Here is a 17,263-nt window from a genome sequence, read left to right as displayed (position 1 = left end):
GCAGGCAGGAAGGGTATGTGAAAATAGGCGTCCTGCAAGTCCATCGCTATCATCTAGTGTGCAGGGCAAACAAGAACTGAGCCAAAGTGAGCATTCTGAATTTCTCCTTCTTGAGGAAAATATTAAAGGTTTGGAGATCGAGGATAGGATGAAGGAACCAGAAAATAGCAGGAATAACAACCATAGCCTACTTCTGACACTGGAACCCTTTGTATGGCTCCCTTGGACAGGAGAGCCGTGACTTCCTAGCATAAAAGGGAAAATTATAATCCTCCGTCAGCAGATTGTGAGATGGTGGAATGGGAGGAGGGGTAGTCTCGAAGGGGAGGGAGTAGACCCTCTGGACGATCTGCAAAACCTACCTGTCCAATGTTGGGCTGGTGATGGTGAATCCTGCCACCAACTGGATGCCCATGGTGGTAAAGGGGCAGTCTAGGAGGGTTAAGGGGCAGACTAGGAGGGTTAAGAGGCTGCTGCAGTGGCGGACGGGCAGACTGACCGGACCGCTGCCCACCTGACCCATGAGGTCTGTGGGTACCGCACCCTTGACCAGGCAGAGGCTGGTGAGCCTGTGCGACACAGTAGCTGGGCTTAATTGGCAAGGCTGAAAGCTCCTTTCGAAGACAAAAAAGGAACGAAAGGCAGATTGGGATGGATGTGGGGCCACGGAGAGGCCTAAGGACCTGGCCGTAGCACAAGAATCCGTAAAGCGCAAAAGCTCCGAATCTATCTGGTCTCCAAAGAGATGGGTGCCATCAGAGGGCATGTACATGAGGAAAGCCTGCACATCCCCAGAGAAGCCAGTCGTGGCGCCTAAGGGCCACCATCATTCAAACCACTCTGCGCAGCAAGTCAGTCATGTCAAGTCCGCGGTCGATCGTGAACTTTGCTGTGCCTCTCCTGTCAGCAATAACTTGGGAGAGTACAGCCCGGGCATTGGGCATTTATGGACCGAAATGCCAGGCTGGTGTAAGAAAACATCTTCCCAAATGAGTTCAGCTGCCTAGATTTCCTATTCGGGGGAGCGGTAGGAAAAATGCCTTGGGAGGTGGAGGCTTGGACCACCAAGCTCTCAGGGGTAGGGTTTTGGGTGAGGAAGTTTGGGGCCCAAGGTGCAAGGCGATGGTGGCGGACAATCGTCCTGTTCACAGGAGCCCTTGTGTTGGGTTTGCACCAAGTACCCAAACGGACATCAGTGGGGACATCATTGAACGGGAGCAAGGGTTTCGACGTGGAGGCTCCCGGTTGCAACACCTCCATCAAGAGATTAGTCTTGACTGCCACCATGGACAACTGAAGGTCAAGGACCTCAGCTGCCCTACACACCCCCACTTCGTATGTTGCTCCCTCCTCCATAGCCACGGTAGGGGGAGAAAGCAGGCCAACATTTGGAGAAGTGTCCAGTCCATGGGCTTCACCCAGGTCCTCACACCAGTCCACACTCTGTTCATCATAGGACTGGTATTCTAAAGGGTCCAGCGACCCCTGCCATTCTTGCTCGAGGCCGAGCTGATGGTAATAAGGCTCAGGCTCCGATCTTGGAGGCACGGCTTCAGCCAGCGCCGGAGTCGGGAGACAACCCTCTGGCTCCATGTTGGAATTCGGGGATGATGAAGGGGACCGCGGCGCCAGGAGCATCGGGACTGGCTCTGGGAGCCTAGGCATCTGGTCTGGCGCCGGGAGCATCGGCATCTGGACCAGAGCCGGGGGAAGGTCGAGATGGCTCGACTGACGCTGGGCCAAATCCAGGAATGGCTATGTGGGGCCACACTAGAGCTAGGGCCACCGGTGCCGAACCAGAGGGGGTGCCTTCTGACCCCGCGGGTCCACAAGCACATCGTTGGGGTCAGACCGCACAAAAATGAGGTGCATAGCATCATAGAACTCGCTCACCTGGGTGGGGGTGGTTGTTTGCTCCAGCCATGGGAAATTCCAGAAGGCACGGAGTAGGCCCAGGCGCAGGTTCCAGAGAATGAGGCCTAGAAGGCCGATGCTCCCTCGTCTCGTCATCTGACGGACAAGAAGTCAAAGAACGCTTTGACTTCTTCCTCTTCTTCCTATGCCTCCTACCTGAATGACCTGATGACGTCGAGCAGGACGAAGAGGACTTCGGGCACCGTGAACGATCCCGGGACCTTACCTTCGACCGGGATCCTGACTTCTGTGGAGTCGCATCCTGGCCCACTAGCAGCTTCAGGGATCGCTCCCTCACAGCGTTCGGAGCCATGGCCCGGCAATCAGAGTATGCCCTTGGTGTTGTGGTCGCATTCCAGACTCCACAGGAAAACATCAGCCGATGACAGGTGCCGCAGGGCTTAAAACCTGATTGTGCTAGGACATCCTTGACACACCAGAAGGTAAACCTCAAAAGAACTCGACAAAACATTGAAAAAAGTCCTGTCAAAAAGTGACAGTGGGGTAGCAATTCTCCGGGTCGGCGCTGGCTGACACGGAAAGAAAAGAATCGGCGTCAGCGCGCCTGGATGGTGCGTATATAGATACCGCAACGTCACATCTGACGTGGACGACATTGATGACGGACGCGGAGCCGATGGAATCCACCTACAGGCAAGCAGGGGTACTGATCGCAAAAAATCTTCCGGATCCAGCCTGATGCCTGGGGAAATTCTAAGGTAAGGAATCTGTGGCTAGAAGTCTCTATCAATTGAATGTGATTTGTAAGGTTTGCGTTTATGTGTTTGATTCGTCCAGAGACCCCAACAGTCATATATTTCCCCCCTCCCCAACTAGCTCTCGGGTGGAGATTCTGTGCACTCACTCTGTCCTGCACAGGCATTTGGAGGGATTCAGGAACATGCTGCTTTCGCAGTACGTGAGGAGGCGACTTGACAACTATGAGGGGATAATAATCTCCTCACTGACAAAAAAACCTGTCAGGACCTTAGGAAGGAACAAAGGATGAGTACGGAGGACGATATGGAAAACAATGTAGCTCTCAGACCAGGTAATTTAGGGGGGGGGGGGTGGATGGGAGTTAGCCACAGCAAATAACCAAACCAAAATATCTCAGCTCACTAAATTAATGCAATTATTGCAGAGTATGGCAAGTTGGATAGCAACCCAGCATAACAACGGAGATGCACACACGTGCACAGGTTACCCACCTAGTAGGTTTCTACATCCAAAACAAGTACAGGAGCACCTCATGGTAAACTGCTCTAGTTATACTTAGGGTGACTATTCTTGGCAATCACTCACATTCTTTCATGATTTAAAACAATAATGGATGTTTAGATGAATAATATTTTTTTAGCATTTTGATTGCAAGTGTGTGACTATCTTCTTTACATTAATCGTCCACCTTTGTCTGTTTATTTAATAAGCAGAGCGGCTTGAAGCAACAGGGAAAAGGGAGATGTGTGATAATAATAGAGGAGCATGACAACTGTTAACAACTGTAATTGGCGATAGGGTCTGCAGGATGAAATAAAAGGCGATGGGTGCTGACCCTTTCTAAACCATAGACTCCGCTGATGGGAATAAGGGAGTGGTTGAGGAGGTCAGTAAGGGAAACCTCTTGACCAAAGGGCTTGGGCTCAGAGGCCACATGGACGACACCTCTCAGTACCCCGAAACCAAAGGGGCTCCAATGAATGATGTGGAGGAGGCACTACCCCTGGAACAACGGTTCAATTAAACAAATTACTAAGTTGTGGACTGGCTCACCCCCAGGCCAGCTTCTTTTTCTTCCTCTGTGCTTCTTGAGATGCCAGGTCCTCCCGCCTGGCTTTTATAAACTCGCGGCAGGCCACAGCTTTGGCGATCTTCACACCCATCTGTAATGAGGGAAGGGGGTGGATTAGTAGTGTCGGTGAAAACATATCCAATCAGATAGGTAAAAGGGACAACATTTGCAGACAGCAATTTGGTGATTTCGTGATTCCCTCGGACTCCACTCAAAACAAAGCAAACATGCCATCTCAGTTTGTTTACACTTCTGCTTTGTGGCAATAATTATATGTCTCTCCCACATTTTCCTGTTTCAGCTGAGATCATAATTGCTAGCTGTTGACGAATGACACTTTGCTCATCAATTATCATTATGGGCTGTTCGTTCCCCTAGTATTAGGCTGCAGGTGTGCGCCAGATTCCTGTTCCACTGTCTCAGTGGGGAGGACTATTTGTCTACGTGCATCTTACCGTGCGTGACACAAGGTGAGGAAGGGCTGAGCTAGAAGCGTGAGTCCTGCCCCAGTCTGCATGACAGCGACAGTCTGATTAAGGAGTAGTCAGCCCAGACTGGACCTCTTCACATTAATCAGATCAAAAAGATTTCTTCGGAAAAGAATTTGCATAAAATCATCAATTCAAAACAAATACATAAACATTTCTGTACACTATCCATTAAATAATAAATGAATTAATGGGACGACAAAATGATCAATGCACATATGTTTTATTGCTGATATTGAAATCATTTTCACTGATATTAAGTAACCGTCATCGGCAACTGGAACATCAATAGCATCAAGAGTGCTGACATTCAGCTTCAAAAGCCCATCCTCTTCTGTACAGGATGTGGTGTTCATTCCTTTAACATGCACAACAAGCATTGGCATAGCCAATAGGTCTCGCCTTTGGGAACTTATAAGTATTTAGCCAGAGATATTGACTTTGCCTATGTCTTTAAGCTGTGCTGTACAGAAGTCTGCAGCATGCTGAAAAGTTATAATAAAGAAGTGTCAGAAGCACTTTTGTTACCTTACATATAACCAAGAAAGCATTATGTACAACTGAACGACCATATTAAAAAAGTATTAATAATAAATAATATCTTTAGGTTTTTTTTGTCTTTTCAATGCTGGCAACTTGTATCTGCCTGTGCCAATGGTTGCTTGTTATAGTTTTAATTGTTATGGGGGGGCATAAATAACAGGAGGGTGAAGGTCAGTCAGAGAGAGTCAGTCAGTCAGTGAGAGTGAGAGTCAGTCAGTAACAGTGAGAGAGTCAGTCAGTGAGAGTGAGTGAGTCAGTCAGTGAGAGTGAGAGTCAGTCAGTAACAGTGAGAGAGTCAGTCAGTAACAGTGAGGGAGTCAGTCAGTGAGAGTGAGAGAGTCAGTCAGTGAGAGTGAGTCAGTGTGAGAGAGTCAGTCAGTGAGAGTGAGTGAGTGAGTCAGTGAGAGTGAGTGAGTCAGTCAGTCAGTGACAGAGAGTCAGTCAGTCAGTGAGAGTGAGTCAGTCAGTTAGTGAGAGTGAGAGTCAGTCAGTTAGTGAGAGTCAGGCAGCCAGTTAGTCAGTGAGAGAGAGTCAGTCAGTGAGCGTTAGTCAGTTAGTGTGAGTGTCACTCAAGTCAGAGAGAGAGCGAGTCAGTCAGTCAGTGAGAACGAGTGAGTCAGTCAGTGAGAGTCAGTCAGTCAGTGAGAGTGAGTCAGTCAGTGAGAGTGAGTCAGTCAGTGAGAGTGAGTCAGTCAGTGAGAGTGAGTCAGTCAGTGAGAGTGAGTCAGTCAGTTAGTGAGAGTGAAAGAGTCAGTCAGTTAGTGAGAGTCAGTCAGTCAGTGAGAGAGACTCAGTGAGAGAGATTCAGTCAGTTAGTGAGAGTCAGTCAGTCAGTGAGAGAGTCAGTTAGTCAGTGAGAGTGAGTCAGTCAGTGAGAGAAAGTGAGAGAGTCAGTCAGTCAGTGAGAGTGAGAGAGTCAGTCAGTGAGTCAGTCAGTCAGTGTTTTTTTCACAACAGAGTAAACATAAGAGCTGTAGAAAAACAAGGGAGGGTGAGGGTGAGACAGGCAGGGGAGCGAGAGTAGAGCAATGTCAACAAGCGCACGCGGCTATACTAATAGAAAACAGATGGCCCCTACGCGCCGCTGCTCGCTTCCGCAAGGTGGATGCCACCACAAGCACGAGTGCTTTAAAGAGCAGACCGATTTCTAAAGGTCACTCCTAGGTCACTTTTAGGTCTGAGCTCGACCTAAAAACGAAAAGTGTTTTGTTGCACATAATAACAATTACACAAAAGTGGATTTTATCTGCCGTTCTATCCATATTACCAGAATTACCTCCATGGCCCTGTGCCAGCATGTTTCCTTTACCATCCTTTTAATCAGACAACTTGTGTGAGAGAGTCAGTCAGTGAGAGAGTGAGTCAGTCAGTCAGTGAGAGTGAGTCAGTCAGTGAGAGAGAGTGAGTGAGAGTCAGTCAGTGAGAGAGAGTGAGTGAGAGTCAGTCAGTGAGAGAGAGTGAGAGAGCCAGTCAGTCAGTCAGTGAGAGTGAGAGAGGCAGTCAGTCAGTTAGTGAGAGAGTCAGTCAGTGAGAGTCAGGCAGTCAGTCAGTGAGAGAGAGTGAGAGAGTCAGTCAGTCAGTGAGAGAGTCAGTCAGTTAGTGAGAGTCAGTCAGTGAGAGAGAGTGAGAGTTAGTCAGTCAGTGAGAGTCAGTCAGTCAGTGAGAGAGTCAGTCAGTTAGTGAGAGCCAGTCAGTGAGAGTGAGAGTCAGTCAGCCAGTGAGAGTGAGAGTCAGTCAGCCAGTGAGAGTGAGTGAGTCAGTCAGTCAGTGAGAGAGTCAGTCAGTGAGAGTGAGACAGTCAGTCAGTCAGTGAGAGAGTCAGTCAGTTAGTGAGAGTCAGTCAGTCAGTGAGAGTGAGAGAGTCAGTCGGTGAGAGAGTGAGAGTCAGTCAGTGAGTGTGAGAGAGTCAGTCAGCGAGAGTCAGTCAGTTAGTAAGTCAGTGAGAGTGAGTGAGTCAGTGAGAGTGAGTCAGTCAGTTAGTGAGAGTGAGAGTCAGTCAGTTAGTGAGAGTCAGGCAGCCAGTTAGTCAGTGAGAGAGTCAGTCAGTCAGTGAGAGTTAGTCAGTTAGTGTGACTGTCACTCAATTGAGAGAGAGAGCGAGTCAGTCAGGCAGTGAGAACGAGTGGAGAGTCAGTCAGTCAGTGAGCGTGAGTCAGTCATGGAGCGTGAGTGAGTCATTCAGTGAGAGTCAGTCAGTCAGTGAGAGTCAGTCAGTGAGAGTCAGTCAGTCAGTCAGTGAGAGTCAGTCAGTCAGTGAGAGTCAGTCACTGAGAGAGTCAGTCAGTCAGTGAGTCAGTCAGTGAGAGTCAGTTAGTGAGAGTTAGTGAGTCAGTCAGTGAGAGAAAGTGAGAGAGTCAGTCAGTCAGTGAGAGTGAGAGAGTCAGTCAGTGTTTTTTTCACAACAGAGTAAACATTAGGGCTGTAGAAAAACAAGGGCGGGTGAGACGGGCAGGGGAGCGAGAGTAGAGCAATGTCAACAAGCGCGCGCGGCCACGCTAATAGAAAACAGATGGCCCCTACGCGCCAGTGCTCGCTTCCGCAAGGTGAATGCCACCACAAGCACGAGTGCTTTAAAGAGCAGACCGTTTTCTAAAGGTCACTCCTAGAGCAGCGCATGCGCTGCTCTGGGCTCGACCTAAAAACGTAAAGTGTTTTGTTGCACATAATAACAATTACACAAAAGTGGATTTTATCTGCCGTTCTATCCATATTACCAGAATAACCTCCATGTCCCCGTGCCAGCATGTTTCCTTAACCATCCTTTTAATAAGACAACTTGTGTGAGAGAGTCAGTCAGTCAGTGAGAGAGTGAGTCAGTCAGTCAGTGAGAGTGAGAGTCAGTCAGTCAGTCAGTGAGAGTGAGAGTCAGTCTGTCAGTGAGAGAGTGAGAGTCAGTGAGTGAGAGAGAGTCAGTGAGTGAGAGTGAAAGAGCCAGTCAGTCAGTCAGTGAGAGTGATAGAGTCAGTCAGTCAGTTAGTGAGAGAGTCAGTCAGTGAGAGTCAGGCAGTCAGTGAGAGAGAGTGAGAGAGTCAGTCAGTGAGAGAGTCAGTCAGTGAGAGTGAGAGAGTCAGTCAGTGAGAGTCAGTCAGTGAGAGAGAGTGAGAGTCAGTCAGTGAGAGTCAGTCAGTCAGTGAGAGAGTCAGTCAGTTAGTGAGAGTCAGTCAGTTAGTGAGAGTCAGTCAGTCAGTGAGAGTGAGTCAGTCAGTGAGAGAAAGTGAGAGAGTAAGTCAGTCAGTGAGAGTGAGAGAGTCAGTCAGTGAGTCAGTCAGTCAGTGTTTTTTTCACAACAGAGTAAACATAAGGGCTGTAGAAAAACAAGGGAGGGCGAGGGTGAGACAGGCAGGGGAGCGAGAGTAGAGCAATGTCAACAAGCACACGCGGCTACACTAATAGAAAACAGATGGCCCCTACGCGCCGCTGCTCGCTTCCGCAAGGTGGATGCCACCACAAGCACGAGTGCTTTAAAGAGCAGACCGATTTCTAAAGGTCACTCCTAGGTCACTTTTAGGTCTGGGCTCGACCTAAAAACGAAAAGTGTTTTGTTGTACATAATAACAATTACACAATATTGGATTTTATCTGCCGTTCTATCCATATTACCAGAATAACCTCCATGGCCCTGTGCCAGCATGTTTCCTTTACCATCCTTTTAATCAGACAACTTGTGTGAGAGAGTCAGTCAGTGAGAGAGTGAGTGAGTCAGTCAGTGAGAGTGAGTCAGTCAGTGAGAGAGAGTGAGTGAGAGTCAGTCAGTGAGAGAGAGTCAGTGAGAGAGAGTGAGAGAGCCAGTCAGTCAGTCAGTGAGAGTGAGAGAGTCAGTCAGTCAGTTAGTGAGAGAGTCAGTCAGTGAGAGTCAGGCAGTCAGTCAGTGAGAGAGAGTGAGAGAGTCAGTCAGTCAGTGAGAGAGTCAGTCAGTTAGTGAGAGTCAGTCAGTGAGAGAGAGTGAGAGTTAGTCAGTCAGTGAGAGTCAGTCAGTCAGTGAGAGAGTCAGTCAGTTAGTGAGAGCCAGTCAGTGAGAGTGAGAGTCAGTCAGCCAGTGAGAGTGAGAGTCAGTCAGCCAGTGAGAGTGAGTCAGTCAGTCAGTCAGTGAGAGAGTCAGTCAGTGAGAGTGAGACAGTCAGTCAGTGAGAGAGTCAGTCAGTTAGTGAGAGTCAGTCAGTCAGTGAGAGTGAGAGAGTCAGTCGGTGAGAGAGTGAGAGTCAGTCAGTGAGTGTGAGAGAGTCAGTCAGCGAGAGTCAGTCAGTTAGTAAGTCAGTGAGAGTGAGTGAGTCAGTGAGAGTCAGTGAGAGTGAGTCAGTCAGTTAGTGAGAGTGAGAGTCAGTCAGTTAGTGAGAGTCAGGCAGCCAGTTAGTCAGTGAGAGAGTCAGTCAGTCAGTGAGAGTTAGTCAGTTAGTGTGACTGTCACTCAAGTGAGAGAGAGAGCGAGTCAGTCAGGCAGTGAGAACGAGTGGAGAGTCAGTCAGTCAGTGAGCGTGAGTCAGTCATGGAGCGTGAGTGAGTCATTCAGTGAGAGTCAGTCAGTGAGAGTCAGTCAGTCAGTGAGAGTCAGTCAGTCAGTGAGAGTCAGTCACTGAGTCAGTCAGTCAGTGAGTCAGTCAGTTAGTGAGAGTCAGTTAGTGAGAGTTAGTGAGTCAGTCAGTGAGAGAAAGTGAGAGAGTCAGTCAGTCAGTGAGAGTGAGAGAGTCAGTCAGTGTTTTTTTCACAACAGAGTAAACATTAGGGCTGTAGAAAAACAAGGGAGGGTGAGACGGGCAGGGGAGCGAGAGTAGAGCAATGTCAACAAGCGCGCGCGGCCACGCTAATAGAAAACAGATGGCCCCTACGCGCCAGTGCTCGCTTCCGCAAGGTGAATGCCACCACAAGCACGAGTGCTTTAAAGAGCCGACCGTTTTCTAAAGGTCACTCCTAGAGCAGCGCATGCGCTGCTCTGGGCTCGACCTAAAAACGTAAAGTGTTTTGTTGCACATAATAACAATTACACAAAAGTGGATTTTATCTGCCGTTCTATCCATATTACCAGAATAACCTCCATGTCCCCGTGCCAGCATGTTTCCTTAACCATCCTTTTAATCAGACAACTTGTGTGAGAGAGTCAGTCAGTCAGTGAGAGAGTGAGTCAGTCAGTCAGTGAGAGTGAGAGTCAGTCAGTCAGTGAGAGTGAGAGTCAGTCAGTCAGTGAGAGTGAGAGTCAGTCTGTCAGTGAGAGAGTGAGAGTCAGTGAGTGAGAGAGAGTCAGTGAGTGAGAGTGAAAGAGCCAGTCAGTCAGTCAGTGAGAGTGAGAGAGTCAGTCAGTCAGTTAGTGAGAGAGTCAGTCAGTGAGAGTCAGGCAGTCAGTGAGAGAGAGTGAGAGAGTCAGTCAGTGAGAGAGTCAGTCAGTGAGAGTCAGTCAGTGAGAGTCAGTCAGTCAGTGAGAGAGTCAGTCAGTTAGTGAGAGTCAGTCAGTTAGTGAGAGTCAGTCAGTTAGTGAGAGTCAGTCAGTTAGTGAGAGTCAGTCAGTCAGTGAGAGTGAGTCAGTGAGTGAGAGAGTCAGTCAGTGAGTGAGAGAGCCAGTCAGTCAGTGAGAGTGAGAGAGTCAGTCAGTCAGTGAGAGAGTCAGTCAGTGAGAGTGAGTCAGTCAGTCAGTTAGTGAGAGTCAGTCAGTCAGAGAGAGTGAGTCAGTCAGTGAGAGTGAGAGTCAGTCAGTGAGAGTGAGAGTCAGTCTGTGAGAGTCAGTGAGAGTGAGAGAGTCAGTCAGTGAGAGAGAGTCAGTTAGTGAGTCAGAAGGAGAGAGAGTGAGAGTCAGTCAGTCAGTGAGAGGGTCAGTCAGTCAGTGAGAGTCAATCAATCAGTGAGAGTCAGTCAGTCAGTGAGAGTGAGAGAGTCAGGCAGTCAGTGAGAGAGAGTGAGTCAGTCAGTGAGAGAGTCAGTCAGTGAGAGTGAGTCAGTCAGTCAATGAGAGAGTCAGTCAGTTAGTGAGAGTGAGAGTCAGTCAGCGAGAGAGTCAGTCAATGAGAGTGAGTCAGTCAGTGAGAGTGAGTCAGTCAGTCAGTGAGAGTGAGCGAGTCAGTCAGTGAGAGTCAGTCAGTGAGAGTGAGAGTCAGTCAGTGAGAGAGAGTGATAGTCAGTCAGTTAGTGAGAGTCAGTCAGTGAGAGTGAGAGTCAGTCAGTCAGTGAGAGTGAGTGAGTCAGTGAGAGCCAATCAATCAGTGAGAGTCAGTCAGTAAGAGAGTCAGCGAGAGTCAGACAGTCAGTAAGAGTGTCAGTCAGTCAGTGAGAGTGAGAGAGTCAGTCAGTCAGTGTTTTTTTCACAGCAGAGTAAACATAAGGGCTGTTGAAAAACAAGGGAGGGCGAGGGTGTGACAGGCAGGGGAGCGAGAGTAGAGCAATGTCAACAAGCGGGTGTGTAACTTGCAGCTGAACCAGATGTTTTCTGAACCTATATTAATGTGTGAATAAAGAAGCTAACTGCTGCATTGTAGAGTCCAGGCTAGTTACTATGCTAATGGGATTTCATAACACTAGCGGCGAGATTAAAGAATTCATGCTTTGAAAAGAGCAAAAAGGAGAAGAAGAAATAAAACAACATCAGAGAGCCTCCTGGTAAAGCAACAAGTTGCCAAAGAAAAAACAACCTTCAGCTGTGCTTTGCCTCTAGTGTCTTAATCATCAGAGTTTACAGTGAAAGAGAAAATAACCAGATTTCTTACACCCGAGTCCCACGTCATTTTACAAGTGCAAATTACCTACACCCGAGTACCAACGTGTGAACGCCTTCCTTGGCTGTGCTAGTCCAGTAACTGCTCTGCCCTCAGATCCGCCAGGGGTCGTTTGGGGCTTCAGCATTCCTGCTGCTGGATGGAGCTTGTGCAGGGAGGGGCAGGAAAGACAGATTATGGGACATTGGTAGAGAGGAAGCAGAGTTTTCTTTCTACTGTGGTCGTGTACATTTAAGTGCCCAAAATGCGCACAAAATAGGAAAAGATATCTCCAGGAGTCCTTTGGTCAAAATTACAGCGCTGTTGTGAACTACGAAGCAATCAAGCGGGTTTGCAAGCGGTCTGCAGTGTTGTGAAGTTCACAGCAGAGTAAACATAAGGGCTGTAGAAAAACAAGGGAGGGTGAGACAGGCAGGGGAGCGAGAGTAGAGCAATGTCAACAAGCGGGCGCGGCTACACTAATTGAAAACAGATGGCCCCAGCGCGCCGCTGCTCGCCTACGAAAGGTGGATGCCACCACAAGCACGAGTGCTTTAAAAGAGCAGACCGATTTCTAAAGGTCACTCCTAGAGCAGCGCATGCGCTGCTCTGGGCTCGACCTAAAAACGCAAAGTGTTTTGTTGCACATAATAACAATTACACAAAAGTGGATTTTATCTGCCATTCTATCCATATTACCAGAATAACCTCCATGCCCCTGTGCCAGCATGTTTCCTTTACCATCCTTTTAATCAGACAACTTGTGTTCTTCCACTGCTTACATCCAGGGAGCTACATTTTAGGTTTCACCAGAGATAGTGCACATGGGCTGTCAATTGCAATAATATATTGTTTTATATAGCGCGGACTAGACCCGAGACATCAGGTATCAGAGCGCTTTACATGAGCACCACTTTCGTTACAGAAGGACACATTAATTTTTGTTAGGCACAGGGAGATTAAGAGATTTGCCCAGAATCACAGGATGTTGAGCGTCGTTGCAGAGACTCGAACTCAGTTCCCCAGCTTTGAGGTCGACCGCTCTAGCCATTAGGCTACATCTTGTTTTTTTGTATGCTCTTTTTACATGCTCCTATACCGCTCTATCTTGTTTATTTAGCTTCTTTTATGCCCCTTTGTTTTTGCTTTTTTTGTCTTAAGTCCGTCGCTCCACCCGCTCATTGTCTGCTTTCCAGATTATTCTAAATATCACTTTCCATTAAGTCGCTTTTCTCCAGCCGGTCTTTTCATAACACAATTTATTACATTTTAATAAAGTTACATGTTGCAGCATTCACTAAGGGTGCGTTTGATTATGACTTGTCCTCGTTTTGCTCGAATTCCATATAATGTTGCCTTCCTACCCACTTTGGAGAAGCCAAATTAAGTTACTTGTTTTTAACTGGGGATATAGGCTCCTGTTTAAATGCATGTGTATGCGTACTTTTAGCAGTTCATAGCTTGTTTACCTCTATAATACTCCATACCATAATATAATAGTGCAATATACAAGAACAGACCATAAAATACTCTATTATACGAGGACAGACCATAACATACCACATTATACAATAACAAACCATACTATAACATACTACACCATACAGTAAAAGGCCATACCATACTGTAAAATAACAGGTCACTCCATTCCATACCATACCGGTACAATGACAGGACATGAAATAACATATTATTCAATCAAGTCCCCCTCATCTCTGCACCCTAAAGTCACTCTTGCCTCCCTTTACCTCTACCCACCGGAGCACTCAAGTCAAACTTAACTCCCTTAAGTTCTACCCACCTCGAGTCACCCTCACCTCCCTTTACCTCTACCCACCTGAGCCCTTAAGTAACCCTCACCTGCTTATACCTCTACCCACCCCTGAACCCTTAAGTCACCTTCACCTTCTTTAACCTCTTACCCCTAATCCCCCAAAGATGGAAACAACACTGGTCTCCCTCCGCTGGAGGGCCTTTTTGCCACTGTCTTCATGTGGGGCCAAAGTGGAGACCTTCAGCTCGGTGATAATATAATTAAACTTTTTTTTCTGAAGGCAGCGAATAATCCCATACTAAGAAAAAAGAATCAATGCACCTTGCGGTCAGCACTGACCACATCATAGCGCTTTCCCACCTCACTTTTAGCCATGCTGAACATCAGCATTGCTGTTGTACAAAATGGCTAAAAGAAATTGACAAAGCTTGTAGCTCTCCCGTAGGCGAGACCTATTGGCTTTGCCAATGCTTATTTCTTTTGCTTTAAGCACACTATGGGCAGGCAAGTGTTTCCAAGCTCTCTCGCCCGTGTGCGGCTTCTCAAATTCCCCTCCCTATATGTTCTCAGTGTTGCCTTCAAGCTCCTTCCTTCACTGCTTCTTGCCTGATTCAGCTTTTCCTTTTAACCATCCAAGTGCACGCTCCACTTACTTGGATGAACACAGCAGCTGCAATAGCAACTACAATTTGATACCACGCATTCTATTTTTATTCTTTAATTTACGTCTCCAAAATGGGCATCCATTATCTTGGGAGGGTAAATTAAAAATATATATTTTTAAATGGCCGTTGAGTATCATGGTGCATTTGTGCACACGAATGGTGGCACATGAGTGCATATATGTGATCATGCTGAAACCACCCATTTTTTTTTTTGCCTTTAGCATCAGCAACAATCACTGGCAAAACCAAAAGGTTGAATAACACTTTTCAAAGACAAGACAGATTGGCCTTGCCAATGCTTGCTATTAACTTGCAATAGATACTACTTTGAATACACACCTATTTTAACAGGGATATATATATATTACCCACCGGCGGTCGCCAGTAGGTAGTTATAGTTAGGACTTATTATCCATACGAAATCCGCAACATTCTATTTGGAATAACTTTGGCGCAGGTTGACGAATCTTCGCGAAATTTTCAAAACTCGTGGCCCGCTCCGGTCCGCTCCTATTCTGAATGTCTCAGGGTGATTTGTCAAGCGGGGGCCGAAAAAAAAAGGGGGGTCCCAAAACGTGTTTTCCCCATGCAATTTTCCATAGAGATCTTTAGTCGCAGCTACATCCCGAACTGCTGAACGGAATTACACCAAATTTGGCAGAAAGGTAAACCTTGGTTCAGAATCGTGCCTTTTGCTTAAATGGTGTAAGTCCGTTCAGTAGTTCCTGAGAGAATCAAAATCAAAATCACATATATATCTGGGCGGAGCCAAACCACACATATCATCGTGAGATCTGATTGGCTGTCAGCACTTCATCCAAGAAGTGTTGGCAGCCATCTTGGGACATATATACAAGATAGCACCTCATTAAAAAGCATTGCAGTTAATAGAAGGTTTTAAGACTTTAGTTACATTATAAATCATTTGTTGATGGTACCATACTCATACAAAGTAGGCATACACCTATACGTCAAGATACATTGAGATTGGAAACTGTTGGGGGAGCACACTGGGGGGAGGGATAGGGGGGTAGTAGTTTGGTTGGTGGGGAAAGTTGAGGGTAATAGATATCAGAATGTGGAGACTGTTAGCAGTCAGTGAGAGACAGGGCACAGGAACTCGGATAATAACGTACACTCTTATGGATATGTCGCATAATAATATTGTATGTTAACTAAGAAGAGCAATGTGTTACTGTGAATTGCATGTACCAAATGTGGAGAGGCTGAAGTTATGAAGGAATTTGCAAATAATAAAAAAAATTATTTAAAAAAAAAAAAATGGTACCATACTCATTTTAGGAAATGTGGTGTGTTCTAAGGTGATTTTACCATGTGAAAAAGCCTTCTGCTGGGATATCATGAATCATGTTTGAGAGAAAAATATTTTCTCATGCTTTTCCCACAGAGGTTTGGAAGGTGATCTATAAGCTAAACTGAGAGCATATTTTCTGTAAATTCACATTATCTTTCTCAGTCATGTGAGAATGAAGTCTGACATTCTCAGTAAAACATGTACATCCAACAAGGGCAGATACTGTCAGTTGATTCCTTTGTGTTCTACTGCAGCTTCCCAGAGTGTTCTAAAGAACAACTAGAGCGCTAACAGTCCTACTTATGACAAACGTATGGCACACCTGAAGCCATCTTGATTGGAATAAAGTGGTAACTCTTAAAACATTTAATTCAAAAAGGAACAAAATGAGGGGGTTCATTTTGCCATAGAAAGTATGATTAGTGCTGCAGAAAGAAAAATTAGGGCACATTTTGAGTGACTTCTAAAATCCTCTTCTATTTCATTAAAATATTCTCACATGCAGACTGAAACATGCACTTTCAATACCAGCAGCAGACTTCCCTGGTGAGCAGTAGCTTTACTACAGTGATCTAATGAGCAACTAGAGTGCTAACATTCTGAATTTATGGCAAATGTGTGACACATCTGAATGCCTTCTTGATGGAATCAAAGTAAAAAACTGAAAGTATTCCTACTGAAGAGACTGTAGTAAATGAGGAAATTAGGAAACTTCATAACAAATAAGTCTCCCAAGATGGCCTCCAGAGACAAAAGAGCCCAAATGTAGCCCAAGTATAGCCCAATGACAAAATGTCCCAGAGTGTTCTAAAGAACAACTAGAGCGCTAACAGTCTTACTTATTACAAAAGTATGACACACCTGAAGCCATCTTGATTGGAATAAAGTGGTAACACTTAAAACATTTAATTTGCAAAGGAACAAAATGAGGGGGTTCATGTTGTCATAGGCATTATGATTAATGCTGCAGAAAGAAAAATTAGGGCACATTTTGACTTCTCAAATCTTCTTCTGTTTCATTAAAAAATTCTGACATGCAGACTGAAACATGCACTTTGAATACCAGCAGCAGCTTTACTACAGTGATCTAATGAGCAACTAGAGTGCTAACATTCAGGATTTATGGCAAATGTGTGACACATCTGAATGCCTTCTTGATGGAACCAAAGTAAAGAAGCATTGAAAATGCAATAGGTCTCGCCCTCGTTTAAGTTAAAGCACTTCTGTTTGTAATTAGGTGGCTTTTTAGCTTTGCTTTTATTAGTGTTTTTCAAACTTTCATGTACATAACATGCATATGTATGCATATGTATATTAGGCCTGGGCGAAGCACTACGCTACGCTCGCGTAGTTTGCGAAGTTCGCGCTACTTCGCGCTACGCGAACTGCACGTAGCACAGTGCGAACACGCGTAGCGTAGTGTTGCGTAGTGCTGCGGTCATTTTTTGCTTGCTCGCGGTCCTCAACGTCAAGTTGGCGACCGCGAGCAAGCAAAATGACATCCTGGCGAGACTTTTTCCTTGTTCGCGATCGCGAGCATGGAAAATAAACCTCCCGGCGAGATTCCCAACGCGAGAAGGTCAGGTTTCTCATTGCGAGGGGTCGCGTATGCTCGCAACCGCTCGCGATGAGAAACTACCAGTTCGCGTTGAGAAAGCTGCAGCTCGAGTAAAAATCTACTCGAGCAGCAGAAAACTACAGCTCGCACTGTGCAAGATGCCATTTTCAATGATTGCACAGTGCCGGTTGCTTGTCCGCACTGTGCAATCATTGAAAACAACATCTTGCACAGTGCGAACATGTTACTTCGCAGTTCGCGAAGTGCTACGCGTAGCTCGCGTAGTGCGAACTTCACTTTGCGTAGCTTCGCGAAGTGCTACTTCGCGAACTACGCCCACCCTTAATGTATATGTATGCATGCATTTATATTTGTATTTATATAGATATGCAGATTATATATATGTTTATATATGTATGTATATATATATATACACATACATATTTATAAATGCATATGCATATATATATATATGTGCATATGTGTGCGTGTAGAGAGAGGTAGAGGTGTAGAGCTAGAGAGGTAGCTGTAGAGAGGTAG

The 17,263-nt window shown here is 46.3% G+C and overlaps 1 protein-coding gene across 6 annotated transcripts in view; it reads right to left on the bottom strand.

Annotated features, from left to right (window-relative positions):
* Positions 1-17,263, bottom strand: part of FAM204A (family with sequence similarity 204 member A) — a 357,413-nt gene that overhangs the window by 18,066 nt on the left and 322,084 nt on the right. For all 6 annotated transcript variants that reach the window (XR_014960760.1, XR_014960759.1, XR_014960755.1 and 3 more), the window contains one exon: positions 3,688-3,797. Coding sequence is in view for 2 of the 6 variants with exons in the window: in XM_085603019.1 (XP_085459145.1) it covers positions 3,688-3,797 (110 nt within the window). In the remaining 4 variants the exon portion in view is untranslated. The remainder of the gene's footprint in view (positions 1-3,687; positions 3,798-17,263) is intronic.

The sequence above is a fragment of the Triturus cristatus genome, chromosome 1_2 (genome assembly GCF_964204655.1).
Source record: "Triturus cristatus chromosome 1_2, aTriCri1.1, whole genome shotgun sequence".
NCBI classification, from domain to species: domain Eukaryota; kingdom Metazoa; phylum Chordata; class Amphibia; order Caudata; family Salamandridae; genus Triturus; species Triturus cristatus.
Note: the sequence above shows the minus strand (reverse complement) of the source record. Positions and strands in the feature narration are given on the sequence as shown.